The sequence below is a fragment of the Pseudophryne corroboree genome, chromosome 3, assembly GCF_028390025.1.
Source record: "Pseudophryne corroboree isolate aPseCor3 chromosome 3, aPseCor3.hap2, whole genome shotgun sequence".
Lineage (NCBI taxonomy): Eukaryota > Metazoa > Chordata > Amphibia > Anura > Myobatrachidae > Pseudophryne > Pseudophryne corroboree.
Window position 1 is genome coordinate 176,736,796 of NC_086446.1, and position 16,053 is coordinate 176,752,848.

At 47.8% G+C, this 16,053-nt stretch overlaps 1 protein-coding gene across 2 annotated transcripts in view; it reads left to right on the forward strand.

Annotated features, from left to right (window-relative positions):
- Positions 1–16,053, forward strand: part of FUOM (fucose mutarotase) — a 193,375-nt gene that overhangs the window by 39,989 nt on the left and 137,333 nt on the right. For both annotated transcript variants that reach the window (XR_010243626.1, XM_063958627.1), the window contains exon 2: positions 6,928–6,996. Coding sequence is in view for 1 of the 2 variants with exons in the window: in XM_063958627.1 (XP_063814697.1) it covers positions 6,928–6,996 (69 nt within the window). In the remaining variant the exon portion in view is untranslated. The remainder of the gene's footprint in view (positions 1–6,927; positions 6,997–16,053) is intronic.

The following is a 16,053-nucleotide window of genomic DNA, read 5'->3' on the forward strand; positions in this document are numbered from 1 at the left end:
CACACTGTGTGGTAATGAGGCCGCGGACGCAACGGAGGATAATATGGCAGCTGAGAGTTTAGGTTCAGGGGGTTCCTTACCCACCAGTGGGTCGGTAGCACCTGGGGCATTCCAAGACCCACCTTGGGCTACATTTTCCACATTGTTAAACACGCTCGTAACTAAATTGACGCCCCCTGTGGGACCACCTGTGTCACTGCAACAGTTTATGGTCCCTGATGTTAACCCGCCATGGGTGGATCAGCTTACCACTCAGTTACAGTATTTGAACCGATCGATGACTAAATCCAAGTGTCACTCTCGCCCGCCCAAGACTAAGTCGTCTTCTAAACGGGTCATTACCTTCTCCCAATCCACTGCTATCCCAGACACGTCCTCCGACGAGGATGGCGCATATACTGATCCCACAGACACTGACACAGATGTTTCTGATGGGCAAGGGAAGTTATTGGTGGATGTCTCGGATTTCATTGATGCGATAAGGCTCATTCTTCAGGTATCTGATGATCCTGAGCCTGCGGCGGTCTCTTAAAATCCGATTTAACCGTAAGATGGTGGTTAAACAAGTTTTACCTCATTCTCAACACCTGGCTGCAATACGTCAGGACTCGTGGGATAAACTGGGAACGGAATTCACACCGCATAAGAGACTGTTGTCTTGCTATCCTCTCTCTGCGGAGCTATGTTAAAAATTGGGAAACTCCTCCCCCTGTAGATTCTCATGTGGCGCGCATGGTTGTTTCCTCTGCTCTGCCAGTAACTACCGTCACCTCTCTGAAGGAACTGACGGGTAGACGTGTGGAGGGTTCTTTGAAAGCGATTTACACCCTAACGGGGGCTATGCTTAGGCCAACCATTGCAGCATCTTGGGCTGCTGAAGCTGTTGAGGCGTGGGCTCAGGAGCTAGAGGCGGAGCTGCCCTCCAACACATCTGAGCATTTTCGACAGTGTCTCTTGTATATTACCACGGCTTCTCTGTACCTTAAGGAGGCGGCCTCCGATGCCGGGGTGCTGGAGACCGAGCTACTATTACATCCGTCTTGGCTAGACGTATCCTTTGGTTGAGATCCTGGTAGGTGGATATGGATTCCAAGAAAACCCTGGAGGTGCTTTCTTTTAAGGGACACATTCTCTTTGGAGAAGACCTCAATAAGATTGTGTCTGATCTGGCTACTGCTAAAACAACTTGCCTTCCTAGTACGGCTCCTACCACGCAGAAGGCTAAAAGTACTTTCCCTCGGCCCTCCAGGTAAAGCAAAAGGTCAGGCGTACCCAAAGCAAGCTTGTGCTTCCAGACCTGCCAAGCCCAGACCGAAGCGGGCCTGGGCTGGCTGTCAGCCTGCTTTCAAAACTGACAAGCATGCTGCATGACTGGGCGGATCTCCCTCTGGGGGATCCCAGGGTAGGGGGCCGACTTCTAGGTTTTGCCCAGGAATGGTTGAAGATCACTTCCGATGCCTGGGTAAGTGAAGTCGTTGCTCGAGGTTACGCTGTACCCTTCAAGAATCGTCCCCCTCATCGATTTTACCTGACAGATGTGCCTTCTGGATCCGGCAAAAGCAAACACGTTGCACTCGGTGGTACATTCCCTCCTGATCACAGGAGTGGTGGTGCAGGTGCCTCTGACTCAGAGAGGCAAGGGGTACTATTCACCGCTGTTTCTAGTCCTGAAACCGAACGGGTCCTCGCGGCCCATTCTCAATCTGAAGTCCTTGAACAAGCATGTGCGGGTCTCCAAGTTTCGTATAGGAAACTTTGCGCTCTATTGTTCTGGCCATGGAGCCTGGGGACTATATGGTCTCCCTGGACATACAGGATGCCTACCTGCATATCCCTATTGCGGTATCTCATCAACAATACCTGCGGTTTGTGGTGGGCAACCTTCATTACCAATTTTGGGCGTTACCCTTTGGTTTGACAACGGCTCCCCGAGTTTTCACCAAAGTAATGGCGGTCATGACGGCTACACTCCACCGTCAAGGGGTCAGGATCCTACCGTACTTGGACGATTTGTTGATCCTTGCAAATTCCCCAGAACTACTTCTGGGTCATCTCGATCTGACGGTCCAGTGCATGACAGCCCACGGGTGGCTGATCAACTGGAAGAAATCCTTTCTGGTTCCTGCTCGGAGCATGTTACACCTGGGAGCGTTATTGGACAATCACAACCAACGGTTGTCACTGTCTCAGGAGAAAGCCCTGAAGCTTCAGGACAGGATTTGATGCTTCCTATCTCGTCCGCAAGTGTCGATACATTCGGCAATGCAAGTGCTAGGTCTCATGGTGTCAGCTTTCGACATGGTGCAGTATGCTCCGTTCCACTCTCGCCCTCTGCAGACGTTGATTCTGACCAAGTGGGACTGCCTGCCTCACTGGATAAGATCTCACATGATCTCATTGTCTCCGGAAGTCCACCTGTCACTGAGCTGGTGGCTGCAGGACCAACAATTGAGCAGGGGCTGTCCCTTCTGGATATCCGACTGGGTCTTTCTGACAACGGATGCCAGTCTGAGAGGTTGGGGCGCGATGTTGGAACAACACTCTCTTCAGGGTCGGTGGACCCTACTCCCGATAAATATTCTGGAACTGCGGGCCGTGTTCAATGAGTTGACAATGGCCCAGCATCTCATACAGAACTGACCCGTTGAAGTACAATCGGACGATGCCACCATGGTGGCGTACATCAAGCATCAAGGCGGCACTCGAAGCCACATGGCAATGAAGGAAGTATCAAGGATTCTGCTGGCCATATCCGCAGTGTTCATTCCGGGCGTCCTGAACTGGGAAGCGGACCATCTCGGTCGTCAGGACGTACACGCAGGAGAGTGAAGCCTCCATGCGGAGGTGTTTCAACTTCTCGTGGACACGTGGGGCCTTCCAGATGTTGATCTGATGGCGTCTCGACATAATCACAAGGTTCCGGTCTTCGGAGCAAGGACAAGGGATCCTCAAGTTGCGTTCGTTGATGCTCTGGCGATTCCATGGAACTTTCAGCTACCGTACGTGTTCCCTCCAGTGTCACTCCTGCCCAGAGTAATACGGACATTCAAGCAAGAAGGAGGAAACCTGCTTCTGGTCGCTCCAGCGGGGCCCAGACAGCACTGGTTCTCCGATCTACTGGGTCTCTCATGGGATCGTCCCCTTCTACTTCCACAACGACCAGACCTCCTCATTCAGGGCCCTTGTGTTTACCAGGATTTAGCCCGTCTGGCTTTGACGGCATGGCCCTTGAGGCTTCCGTCCTAAGGGCCAAGGGTTTTTCTGAGGCGGTCGTTCAACCTATGTTGAAGGCCCGTAAGCCGGCTTCTGCTTGGATCTACCTTAGGGTCTGGAATGCTTACTTTGCTTGGTGTGCGTCTCACAATCATGATGTTTTCAAGTTTAGTACGGCCAAACTGTTGGCTTTTCTACAATAGGGCCTGGACTTAGGCCTGCATTTGGCCTCACTCAAGGTTCACATTTCTGCCTTGTCGGTTTGGTTTCAGAGAAAAATTGCTACCCTACCTGATGTCCATACATTCACTAAGGGTGTGTTGCGGATTCAGCTTCCTTATGTGCCACCTGTGGCCCCTTGGGATTTGTCGGTGGTTTTGGAGGCCTTACAGGAGTCTCCATTCGAATCTCTTGCATCTGCTGACCTTAAGTGGATTTCCCTTAAGGTTTTATTCTTGCTGGCGATTGCTTCAGCTAGAAGGGTCTCGGATCTTGGGTGCCTTATCCTGTAAGTCCCCCTATTTGATTTTTCACCGTGGCCGAGTTATTTACCTAAGGTGGTGACTTACTTCCAACTTCACCAGTAGATTGTGGTTCCTGTAGTTCCGGCCTTTAATTCTCCTGAATTGTCTTCCAAAGAGCGGTCTTTGGATGTGGTACGGGCAGAGAGCCCTATGTGAAGAGAACTTCCTCCAATAGGAAATCTGATTCTCTTTTTGTATTGTTTGGTTTTCACAAACGTGGCTGGCCTGCTTCCAAGCAGGTTTTGTCCAGTTGGATTAGAATGGTGATTGCACATGATTATATACAGGCTGGCCGTCCAGTTCCTGCTACCATTAAAGCCCATTCTATTCGGTCGGTTGGACCTTCTTGGGTGGCCCACCTTGGTGCGACCCTTGAACAATTGTGCAAGGCGGCAACGTGGTCCTCAGGGAACACGTTTATAAGGTTCTATACCTTCGATACCACCACTTCCCAGGATGCTTCCTTTGGACGCCGGGTTCTCGTACCCGCTACAGTGCATCCCCTCCCATAAGGAACTGCTTTAGGACATCCCCGATGTTTAATCCTTGTGGAGCCCAGTGTACCCCGCAGCAGAAAACGAGATTTATGGTAAGAACTTACCATTGTTAAATATCTTTCTGCGTGGTACACTGGGCTCCACAAGGCGCCCACCCTGACGCACTTTGCTTCTTTGGGTTGGTGTGGCATTAGTCGCTGACACCCTCTCCTATGGTGAGTGTGTGGTCTATGTGGCTACTCATGTTTGTCGTCTCTGTTACCTGCTACTGCATTGGGCTGGTTAACGAAACTGAGCTCCTGTGCACGGAGGCGGAGTGATATAGGAGGCGGTGCTATGCATCTTGGGAAAAAAGTCAAAGCTTTGAGCCTGTTGGTGCCTCGGATCAAGATCCTACTCTACACCCCAATGTTAATCCTTGTGGCGCCCAGTGTACCTCGCAGAAAGAAATTTAACAACGGTAAGTTCTTACCATAAATCTCGTTTTTTTTTGTGTGGCAGTAATGTATACCTTTGTTAAGCACCTAAAATAAATTGGAATATCTAATGTTGATTGAACCTAGCGTTTTTAAGTCTGTTAAAGAAACCTGCGTTTTTACCGTAACTTGAAATGTAAATCGGATAAAGTCATTTGGTTTGGATTTTTGGATTCTGGAGAATGAGCTACATTAGGGGTAAAAATTTCATGATGATACTTTAAATAAACTGGATAAAGAAGCCATGATTAGTAAACAATTTAATAAATTGGAAAATCAATATTTAATAAACAAATTGTCAGACAGTCAAGATATTTGGCAGAAATAGTAGTTTTGACATCCTCTCTTAACTAAATTTTTTTTTAACAAATCTGAGATGGGTGGTTGACATTTCATTTTTTTGGGGGGGTGATTTGATGTGGACTGACCCTACAGATATATTGGTGCATCGTTGTGTGTGTGGTCAGTCGACTGCCTGTACACATTGTACAGCCGCCGGTGGTGATTGGCGGCTGAACTGGGCGGGTATGTGTAAATGCCCGCCCAGTACGTGACGTTAGTCACGACGGATCAGGCAGTGCGTATGCACAACCAACTGCCCAATCAGGCTGTAGATATATCTGCAGATCCACTGATCTGTAGATATATCAAGGAGTGTGTACCCAGCATAACCCTCACCCTAGTGCTTAACCTCTACCGCTGTACTTACCTCTGGAAAGTTTCGGTCTTCTGAGTACTGGTATTTTGATCTCATCCCATATTACTGTAATACAATCTATCTACACGTTGGGAATACCTGTAATCTGTCACACAAATGCTCGACACGTTTTTCAAGTTTTGTTTTTTTGGGGTCAAATCTTGTATGTTTTGTAATATATAACCACCATCCGTACAAATGTATACTCTTACAGGCTCGCTTTGGGCAAGGTGTCTTGCTCAGCTACCACTGCTCTCACCACAGGTTACTATTCCCAGTCATAGGCTCTCATTCCGAGTTGTTCGCTCGTTAGCTGCTTTTAGCAGCATTGCACACGCTAGGCCGCCGCCCTCTAGGAGTGTATCTTAGCTTAGCAGAATTACGAACGAAAGATTAGCAGAATTGTGAATAGAAAATTCTTAGCAGTTTCTGAGTAGCTCGAGACTTACTCCTACACTGCGATCAGCTCAGCTCGTTTCGTTCCTGGTTTGACGTCACAAACACGCCCTGCGTTCGGCCAGACACTCCCGCGTTTTATTCTGACACGCCTGCGTTTTTCCGCACACTCCCAGAAAACGGTCAGTTTCTGCCCAGAAACACCCACTTCCTGTCAATCACACTACGATCACTTCAACAATGAAAATTCTTCGTTCGGACGTGAGTAAATATACTAAGTTTTGTGCTAAAATACTTAGCGCATGCGCACTGCGTACCATGCGCATGCGCATTTTTGCCTTAATCGCTCCGTTGCGAAAATTGGCAACGAGCGAACAACTCGGAATGACCCCCATAGTCCACATGGATAGTAAATCAAGCACATGTTGGTAAAACCTGAAAAAAAAAAAAACCTAATGCATGTCAACCATATGGTGTCGACCTATTGGGTGTCTACCTAGACATTGTAGATCTATCATCTGGGTACCACACTAATCAAGATATCCGCTCTCTGTTATGTAAAATTGGGTTTTTTCGTGCACCCACCTTGGAATTGATGTTTGAGACCATTTTAAAGGTTTGTTCCCATAATTAAACATAATTTAGTAGAATATTTTGGGAGGAATTTGATTGTTTCATCGCGCCCAATCTTCTGTCTAAAGTGACTTTGCGATCTGGTGGCGATATTCAGTTTGTTTTTTTATTGCGCACACTACGCCCAAACAGTCCCGGTATGCAGCTAAACTCAACTTAACTAATGGATGCAATGCGAAAAGTGCCGGCTCACTTTGCGAACATCAACTAGCCACCCATGGGGTATGCGCGCTGAAATGCCGGTGCCGGGAGCGGTTCGCACCACAGTGATAGCTGGCAACAATAACAATTGAATTCCGACCTATGATTAAATTGTGTGTGTATATGTTGTGCCTGTGGAAGGGAAATTCCTTTGTTCGGTGCACCAGGGCAGGAACCCTTGAATAAAGCATACTATGATTGCAATGACCAATACATATGCTCCATTTAAATAAGGGCTAAAAAGTGTATCACTCTATGCCACTATTCTGATTATTGTATTTTATCCCCAGTTCTTGCTGATGCTAATTTCCCAGTGTCCTCCATAAGCCGTTGTGGACCAGAACTTATTCGAGCAGATGGTGAGTGTTGCAAGAATCTACCACTGCAACTTGTGCTTATATACATGTTCTGTAAGGATATGTTCTGTTTTTATGCAGACTTGAGAATGTGTGACATATTTAATCTATTACTATTATGCCAATGTTTTTATTGCCGATTGTTTTTTGTCTATATGTGGTACTATATTTGAAGTACTTTATAATTTTTGTATAATGTACATTATGGGACTGATGCAGTCGGCCATATCTTGCATTAAATCACCCTGCGCATGTCCAGAAAACGTAAATTAAATCACCCTGCGCATGCCCAGAAAACGTATGCATGTGTATATGCCTTTATAGAATTGCATGATTCTTGCACTTACGCTCACTTGTGCTGGATAGACAGGGCAGAGAGGGAAGGGGTGTTTTAACATTGGCCAAGTCCCGTAAGAGCATCATTTCATAGTTGTTAGTACATAGAGAGAAGGCTACATAGTCTCACACACACACACACACACACACACACACACACACACACACACACACACACACACACACACACACACACACACACACACACACTGTGTGTATATATGTGTGTATATATATATATATATATATATATATATATATCTATCTATCTATCAGTGAGGCGGCACCCGGATCAATGAAGACTCGAAGGCAGGTAGTTTATTTCAACGTTTCGAAGTTCTACTTCACTTCGTCATCAGGACAATACAGCCGTGAAACAAAAGTTACCTTATATACAAACACACGTGATCTATTTCCGGTCAACCAAATCCAGGTGTGTAAGCCAATCATGGACTCACACACACCGAATTAGCCGCCCGTTGATTAAAAACAAATACAATCACCTGAGAATGGTGACTGATAATGTCGATATTACCTTAGATCGCAAAGCTATACCTCTAAATACACTTTTACCGTTGAGCCGTTATGGCCGCTAGACTACATGCACGTGCTACGCACTTCGTACGCTATATGCGTACAGAGTCCTGCACGTGGTATGCACTTGGCGTACACACGCCGCGCTGAGTGTACAGAGAACACACAACGAGCGCACACACAATGGATAACCTCTAAACCTTGTTAATGATACAATATAATGATATGCTTACACTTTAAACCCTTAACAGCAAAGTACTGTAATGATGTAATACCTTTAAACCTTAAGTAGCGCTGGCGGTACGACGTACCCGCAGTGCGTACACCTTAACAATGCTTATACACCTCAAACAGATTAATACACTATAAAGCCCATGCAGGAAAGTGAAAACACAACACTGATTTGTAGTTGCAACCACAGGGTTCTAAGGCCTCAGTGGATCAATTCCAAAAGGTAAAACAATACAAATCATACACTACAGGCTAACAAGTAAATCTAAACAGAATAATGGCTACAGAGAATGTACATACGTGAGAATGTTCGCAAGCGCAACCCGGCTCTGTCCTCCGCTGGTCATACAGATAGCGTTCAGAGTCTTCTGACCGGCCAGGCAACAATGGTCTTTTTATACACAACATGCATACACAATACAATGGTCACTGTAATCTCATTGTCCATTGGACACAGGGATGTGTCTCTACATTACAGAAAAGGTCATAGGTGGATTTGAATAGGTGGGCGATGTCTTTCCCCAACTGCTCTTGTGGGTGGTATCCTCTGGATTCCCGCCGCATACATAAAATACAGTAAGTACAGTTAATGTTCATATTCTACTTTTGTACATAACTATACGCAGGAATAAGCGATCTTTCTCTAACTAACACCGGAATGTTACCCTCAAAATACCCTACAGCTGGATACTAGACATCACATTCCAATCTTTATCTGACCCTTCCTATCATGCAAAGGCGAATCCCTCTGTCCAGGAACTGTTTAAGCTAGTAATACTCGCTGACATGGTCTAGGGGAACTATATCTAAAATGTACACTATTTGGGTTAAATATGTAATGTTCTAATAACCCTCTATGCGTTCACAAACTCTACCGTAAATGCGCATACCACGCGCTAAGGCGCATGGCCTTGAAAAGCTCCGTTACGCAAATTGCGGATATGCGCACGCACGGCAGACTGAGCGCACGCGCAGCGGGCATGTGCATGGGGTTAGTACAAGGCATATGCATTACAATATTTCTCTGACGTCCTAAGTGGATGCTGGGGACTCCGTAAGGACCATGGGGAATAGCGGCTCCGCAGGAGACAGGGCACAAAAGTAAAAGCTTTAGGATCAGGTGGTGTGCACTGGCTCCTCCCCCTATGACCCTCCTCCAAGCCTCAGTTAGGTTTTTGTGCCCGGCCGAGAAGGGTGCAATCTAGGTGGCTCTCCTAAAGAGCTGCTTAGAGTAAAAGTTTTGTTAGGTTTTTTATTTTCAGTGAGTCCTGCTGGCAACAGGCTCACTGCAACGAGGGACTTAGGGGAGAAGAAGTGAACTCACCTGCGTGCAGGATGGATTGGCTTCTTAGGCTACTGGACACTAGCTCCAGAGGGACGATCACAGGTACAGCCTGGATGGGTCACCGGAGCCGCGCCGCCGACCCCCTTGCAGATGCTGAAGAGAGAAGAGGTCCAGAAATCGGCGGCTGAAGACTTCCCAGTCTTCTTAAGGTAGCGCACAGCACGGCAGCTGTGCGCCATTGCTCTCAGCACACTTCACACCAACGGTCACTGAGGGTGCAGGGCGCTGGGGGGGGCGCCCTGGGCAGCAATGAAAGTACCTATGCTGGCTAAAAATACATCACATATAGCCTCTGGGGCTATATGGATGTATTTAACCCCTGCCAGGTTGTCAGAAAAACGGGAGAAGAAGCCCGCCGAAAAGGGGGCGGGGCCTATTCTCCTCAGCACACAGCGCCATTTTCCTACACAGCTCCGCTGCTAGGAAGGCTCCCAGGCTCTCCCCTGCACTGCACTACAGAAACAGGGTTAAAACAGAGAGGGGGGGCACTTATTTGGCGATATTATTATATATTAAGATGCTATAAGGGAAAACACTTATATAAGGTTGTCCCTGTATAATTATAGCGTTTTGGTGTGTGCTGGCAAACTCTCCCTCTGTCTCCCCAAAGGGCTAGTGGGGTCCTGTCCTCTATCAGAGCATTCCCTGTGTGTGTGCTGTGTGTCGGTACGTGTGTGTCGACATGTATGAGGACGATGTTGGTGAGGAGGCGGAGCAATTGCCTGTAATGGTGATGTCACTCTCTAGGGAGTCGACACCGGAATGGATGGCTTATTTAGGGAATTACGTGATAATGTCAACACGCTGCAAGGTCGGTTGACGACATGAGACGGCCGGCAAACCAATTAGTACCTGTCCAGGCGTCTCAAACACCGTCAGGGGCTTTAAAACGCCCATTTACCTCAGTCGGTCGACACAGACACGGACACTGACTCCAGTGTCGACGGTGAAGAAACAAACGTATTTTCCATTAGGGCCACACGTTACATGTTAAGGGCAATGAAGGAGGTGTTACATATGTCTGATACTACAAGTACCACAAAAAAGGGTATTATGTGGGGTGTGAAAAAACTACCTGTAGTTTTTCCTGAATCAGATAAATTAAATAAAGTGTGTGATGATGCGTGGTTTCCCCCGATAGAAAATTATTGGCGTTATACCCTTTCCCGCCAGAAGTTAGGGCGCGTTGGGAAACACCCCTTAGGGTGGATAAGGCGCTCACACGCTTATCAAAACAAGTGGCGTTACCGTCTCCAGATACGGCCGCCCTCAAGGAGCCAGCTGATAGGAGGCTGGAAAATATCCTAAAAAGTATATACACACATACTGGTGTTATACTGCGACCAGCGATCGCCTCAGCCTGGATGTGCAGCGCTGGGGTGGCTTGGTCGGATTCCCTGACTGAAAATATTGATACCCTTGACAGGGACAGTATTTTATTGACTATAGAGCATTTAAAGGATGCATTTCTATATATGCGAGATGCACAGAGGGATATTTGCACTCTGGCATCAAGAGTAAGTGCGATGTCCATATCTGCCAGAAGATGTTTATGGACACGACAGTGGTCAGGTGATGCAGATTCCAAACGGCACATGGAAGTATTGCCGTATAAAGGGGAGGAGTTATTTGGGGTCGGTCCATCGGACCTGGTGGCCACGGCAACAGCTGGAAAATCCACCTTTTTTACCCCAAGTCACATCTCTGCAGAAAAAGACACCGTCTTTTCAGCCTCAGTCCTTTCGTCCCCATAAGGGCAAGCGGGCAAAAGGCCAGTCATATCTGCCCAGGGGTAGAGGAAAGGGAAGAAGACTGCAGCAGGCAGCCCCTTCCTAGGAACAGAAGCCCTCCACCGCTTCTGCCAAGTCCTCAGCATGACGCTGGGGCCGTACAAGCGGACTCGGGTGCGGTGGGGGGTCGTCTCAAGAGTTTCAGCGCGCAGTGGGCTCACTCGCAAGTGGACCCCTGGATCCTACAAGTAGTATCCCAGGGGTACAGATTGGAAATTCGAGACGTCTCCCCCTCGCAGGTTCCTGAAGTCTGCTTTACCAACGTCTCCCTCCGACAGGGAGGCAGTATTGGAAACAATTCACAAGCTGTATTCCCAGCAGGTGATAATCAAAGTACCCCTCCTACAACAAGGAAAGGGGTATTATTCCACACTATTTGTGGTACTGAAGCCAGACGGCTCGGTGAGACCTATTCTAAATCTGAAATCTTTGAACACTTACATACAAAGGTTCAAATCAAGATGGAGTCACTCAGAGCAGTGATAGCGAACCAGGAAGATGGGGACTATATGGTGTCCCTGGACATCAAGGATGCTTACCTCCATGTCCCAATTTGCCCTTCTCACCAAGGGTACCTCAGGTTCGTGGTACAGAACTGTCACTATCAGTTTCAGACGCTGCCGTTTGGATTGTCCATGGCACCCCGGGTCTTTACCAAGGTAATGGCCGAAATGATGATTCTTCTTCAAAGAAAAGGCGTCTTAATTATCCCTTACTTGGACGATCTCCTGATAAGGGCAAGGTCCAGAGAACAGTTGGAGGTCGGAGTAGCACTATCTCAAGTAGTTCTACGACAGCACGGGTGGATTCTAAATATTCCAAAATCGCAGCTGATTCCGACGACACGTCTGCTGTTCCTAGGGATGATTCTGGACACAGTCCAGAAAAAGGTGTTTCTCCCGGAGGAGAAAGCCAGGGAGTTATCCGAGCTAGTCAGAAACCTACTAAAACCAGGCCAAGTGTCAGTGCATCAATGCACAAGAGTCCTGGGAAAAATGGTGGCTTCTTACGAAGCGATTCCATTCGGCAGATTTCACGCAAGAATTTTTCAGTGGGATCTGCTGGACGAATGGTCCGGATCGCATCTTCAGATGCATCAGCAGATAATCCTGTCTCCAAGGACAAGGGTGTCTCTTCTGTGGTGGCTGCAGAGTGCTCATCTACTAGAGGGCAGCACATTCGGCATTCAGGACTGGGTTCTGGTGACCACGGATGCCAGCCTGAGAGGCTGGGGAGCAGTCACACAGGGAAGAAATTTCCAAGGAGTGTGGTCAAGTCTGGAGACTTCTCTCCACATAAATATACTGGAGCTAAGGGCAATTTACAATGCTCTGAGCCTAGGAAGACCTCTGCTTCAAAGTCAACCGGTGCTGATCCAGTCGGACAACATCACGGCAGTCGCCCACGTAAACAGACAGGGCGGCACAAGAAGCAGGAGGGCAATGGCAGCAAGGATTCTTCGCTGGGCGAAAAATCATGTGATAACACTGTCAGCGGTGTTCATTCCGGGAGTGGACAACTGGGAAGCAGACTTCCTCAGCAGGAACGACCTCCACCCGGGAGAGTGGGGACTTCATCTGGAAGTCTTCCACATGATTGTGAACCGTTGGGAAAGACCAAAGGTGGACATGATGGCGTCCCGTATGAACAAAAAACTGGACAGGTATTGCGCCAGGTCAAGAGACCCTCAGGCAATAGCTGGGACGCTCTGGTAACACCGTGGGTGTACCAGTCGGTGTATGTGTTCCCTCCTCTGCCTCTCATACCTAAGGTACTGAGAATTATAAGACGGAGAGGAGTAAGAACTATACTCGTGGCTCCGGATTGGCCAAGAAGGACTTGGTACCCGGAACTTCAAGAGATACTAAGAAGGGACTTGCTTCAGCAAGGATCATGTCTGTTCCAAGACTTACCGCGGCTGCGTTTGACGGCATGGCGGTTGAACGCCGGATCCTAAGGGAAAAAGGCATTCCGGAAGAGGTCATCCCTACCCTGGTCAGAGCCAGGAAGGAGGTGACCGCACAACATTATCACCGCATTTGGCGAAAATATGTTGCATGGTGTGAGGCCAGGAAGGCCCCCACGGAGGAATTTCAACTCGGTCGATTCCTGCATTTCCTCCAAACAGGAGTGTCTATGGGCCTCAAATTGGGGTCCATTAAGGTTCAAATTTCGGCCCTGTCGATTTTCTTCCAGAAAGAATTGGCTTCAGTTCCTGAAGTCCAGAAGTTTGTCAAGGGAGTACTGCATATACAACCCCCTTTTGTGCCTCCAGTGGCACTGTGGGATCTCAACGTAGTTCTGGGATTCCTCAAATCACATTGGTTTAAACCGCTCAAATCTGTGGATTTGAAATATCTCACATGGAAAGTGACCATGCTGTTGGCCCTGGCCTCGGCCAGGCGAGTGTCAGAATTGGCGGCTTTGTCTCACAAAAGCCCATATCTGATTGTCCATTCGGACAGGGCAGAGCTGCGGACTCGTCCCCAGTTTCTCCCTAAGGTGGTGTCAGCGTTTCACCTGAACCAGCTTATTGTGGTACCTGCGGCTACTAGGGACTTGGAGGACTCCAAGTTGCTAGATGTTGTCAGGGCCCTGAAAATATAGATTTCCAGGACGGCTGGAGTCAGGAAAACTGACTTGCTGTTATCCTGTATGCACCCAACAAACTGGGTGCTCTTGCTTCTAAGCAGACGATTGCTAGTTGGATGTGTAGTACAATTCAGCTTGCACATTCTGTGGCAGGCCTGCCACAGCCAAAATATGTAAATGCCCATTCCACAAGGAAGGTGGGCTCATCTTGGGCGGCTGCCCGAGGGGTCTCGGCTTTACAACTTTGCCGAGCTGCTACTTGGTCAGGGGCAAACACGTTTGAAAAATTCTACAAATTTGATACCCTGGCTGAGGAGGACCTGGAGTTCTCTCATTCGGTGCTGCAGAGTCATCCGCACTCTCCCGCCCGTTTGGGAGCTTTGGTATAATCCCCATGGTCCTTACGGAGTCCCCAGCATCCACTTAGGACGTCAGAGAAAATAAGAATTTACTTACCGATAATTCTATTTCTCGTAGTCCGTAGTGGATGCTGGGCGCCCATCCCAAGTGCGGATTGTCTGCAATACTTGTACATAGTTATTGTTACAAAAATCGGGTTATTATTGTTGTGAGCCATCTTTTCAGAGGCTCCGCTGTTATCATGCTGTTAACTGGGTTCAGATCACAGGTTGTACAGTGTGATTGGTGTGGCTGGTATGAGTCTTACCTGGGATTCAAAATCCTTCCTTATTGTGTACGCTCGTCCGGGCACAGTATCCTAACTGAGGCTTGGAGGAGGGTCATAGGGGGAGGAGCCAGTGCACACCACCTGATCCTAAAGCTTTTACTTTTGTGCCCTGTCTCCTGCGGATCCGCTATTCCCCATGGTCCTTACGGAGTCCCCAGCATCCACTACGGACTACGAGAAATAGAATTATCGGTAAGTAAATTCTTATTTTTTCGACTTTGACATGACTTAAAACCATGACACATATTATACAAAAGTACAATTTAACAATATAGCAGCGGTTTTCAACCGCTGTGCCGCGGCACACTAGTGTGCCGTGAGCGATATCTAGGTGTGCCGCCGCCAGAGATGCTCCCAGCTGCTGCCCGCCAGACAGATCCATTGGCGCCTGCCAACCAGAGAGCCGCCACCCACCGCAATCAATAGCCGGCTCGGGCAGCGCTGTGCTGTTTGCACTTCCGCGTGCGTGACCTATGAGTCATGCACACGGAAGTGCACACTGCACAGCGCTGCCCGAGCCGGCTATTGATTGCAGCGGGCGGCGGCTCTCTGGTTGGCCACGTCTTATTCCTGCCTGCAGTGCCTGCTCGCCCGCTAACTGGCCACTCCACGTCGCATTCCTGCCTGGAGTGCCCGTCCGTCCACTGACCACTGCAGCTCCTCCATCCATGCTGCCATCACAGGTTTTACATTTAAAATAAAAAATTTATTTATTTATGTAAGCACTGCTTGGAATCGGGAGGGGGGGGGGGGGGAGATGTGAACAGCAGCAATTATTATTGGGGGCAGTGAGTGGAATTACTGGGGGGACAGTGTGTGGCATTATTAAGGAATATATATGTTTTACTGACAAACGGGATGTTGGCTGTCAGTATACCGACAGCGGCATCCTGTCTGTTTAATTACTGTGGGGACCAATGTGTTTTTTTCCCCGTGGCGCACTGATGGTGTGCCTTGGCAATTTAAAAATCTTATGAGTGTGCCGCGAGTTGAAAAAGGTTGAAAATCACTGCAATATAGCATTGATAGATACAGTAACAAATATAACTTATTAAGAGCTGATACACAAATACAGAAAACGAAATATAGGAAACAAGAATATTGCACTATCCATATATATACGATGAAACTAATATATACACATACAAATCACTACTAGATGACATAAAATATCATGCCCATTAACCTAATATAGATCTCTAGCGTTATTAGTGCAATACCCAGTATAAGAACACACCCTGTTCACCAAAAACAATGTAGTCCCATGTTTTCATTAGGGCCCCGTTGGCTCAGAGTTCCTAATCTATTAATCCAACCAGATTCGCATTGTAATAACCGTAATGAACGGTTACACCCACAAATTAATGGAGGTACATGATCAATGATCATGTACCGAAGATTAACCAGGGTATGCCCGGCTTGTAAAAATGACACGGTACAGGTTGGTCTGAATGTCCAGTATCTAAAGCACTTTTAATGGACGATCTATGCATTGCCATTCTCTCCCTGAGAGTTCTATCCGTTTTACCAACATAATGCAAAGA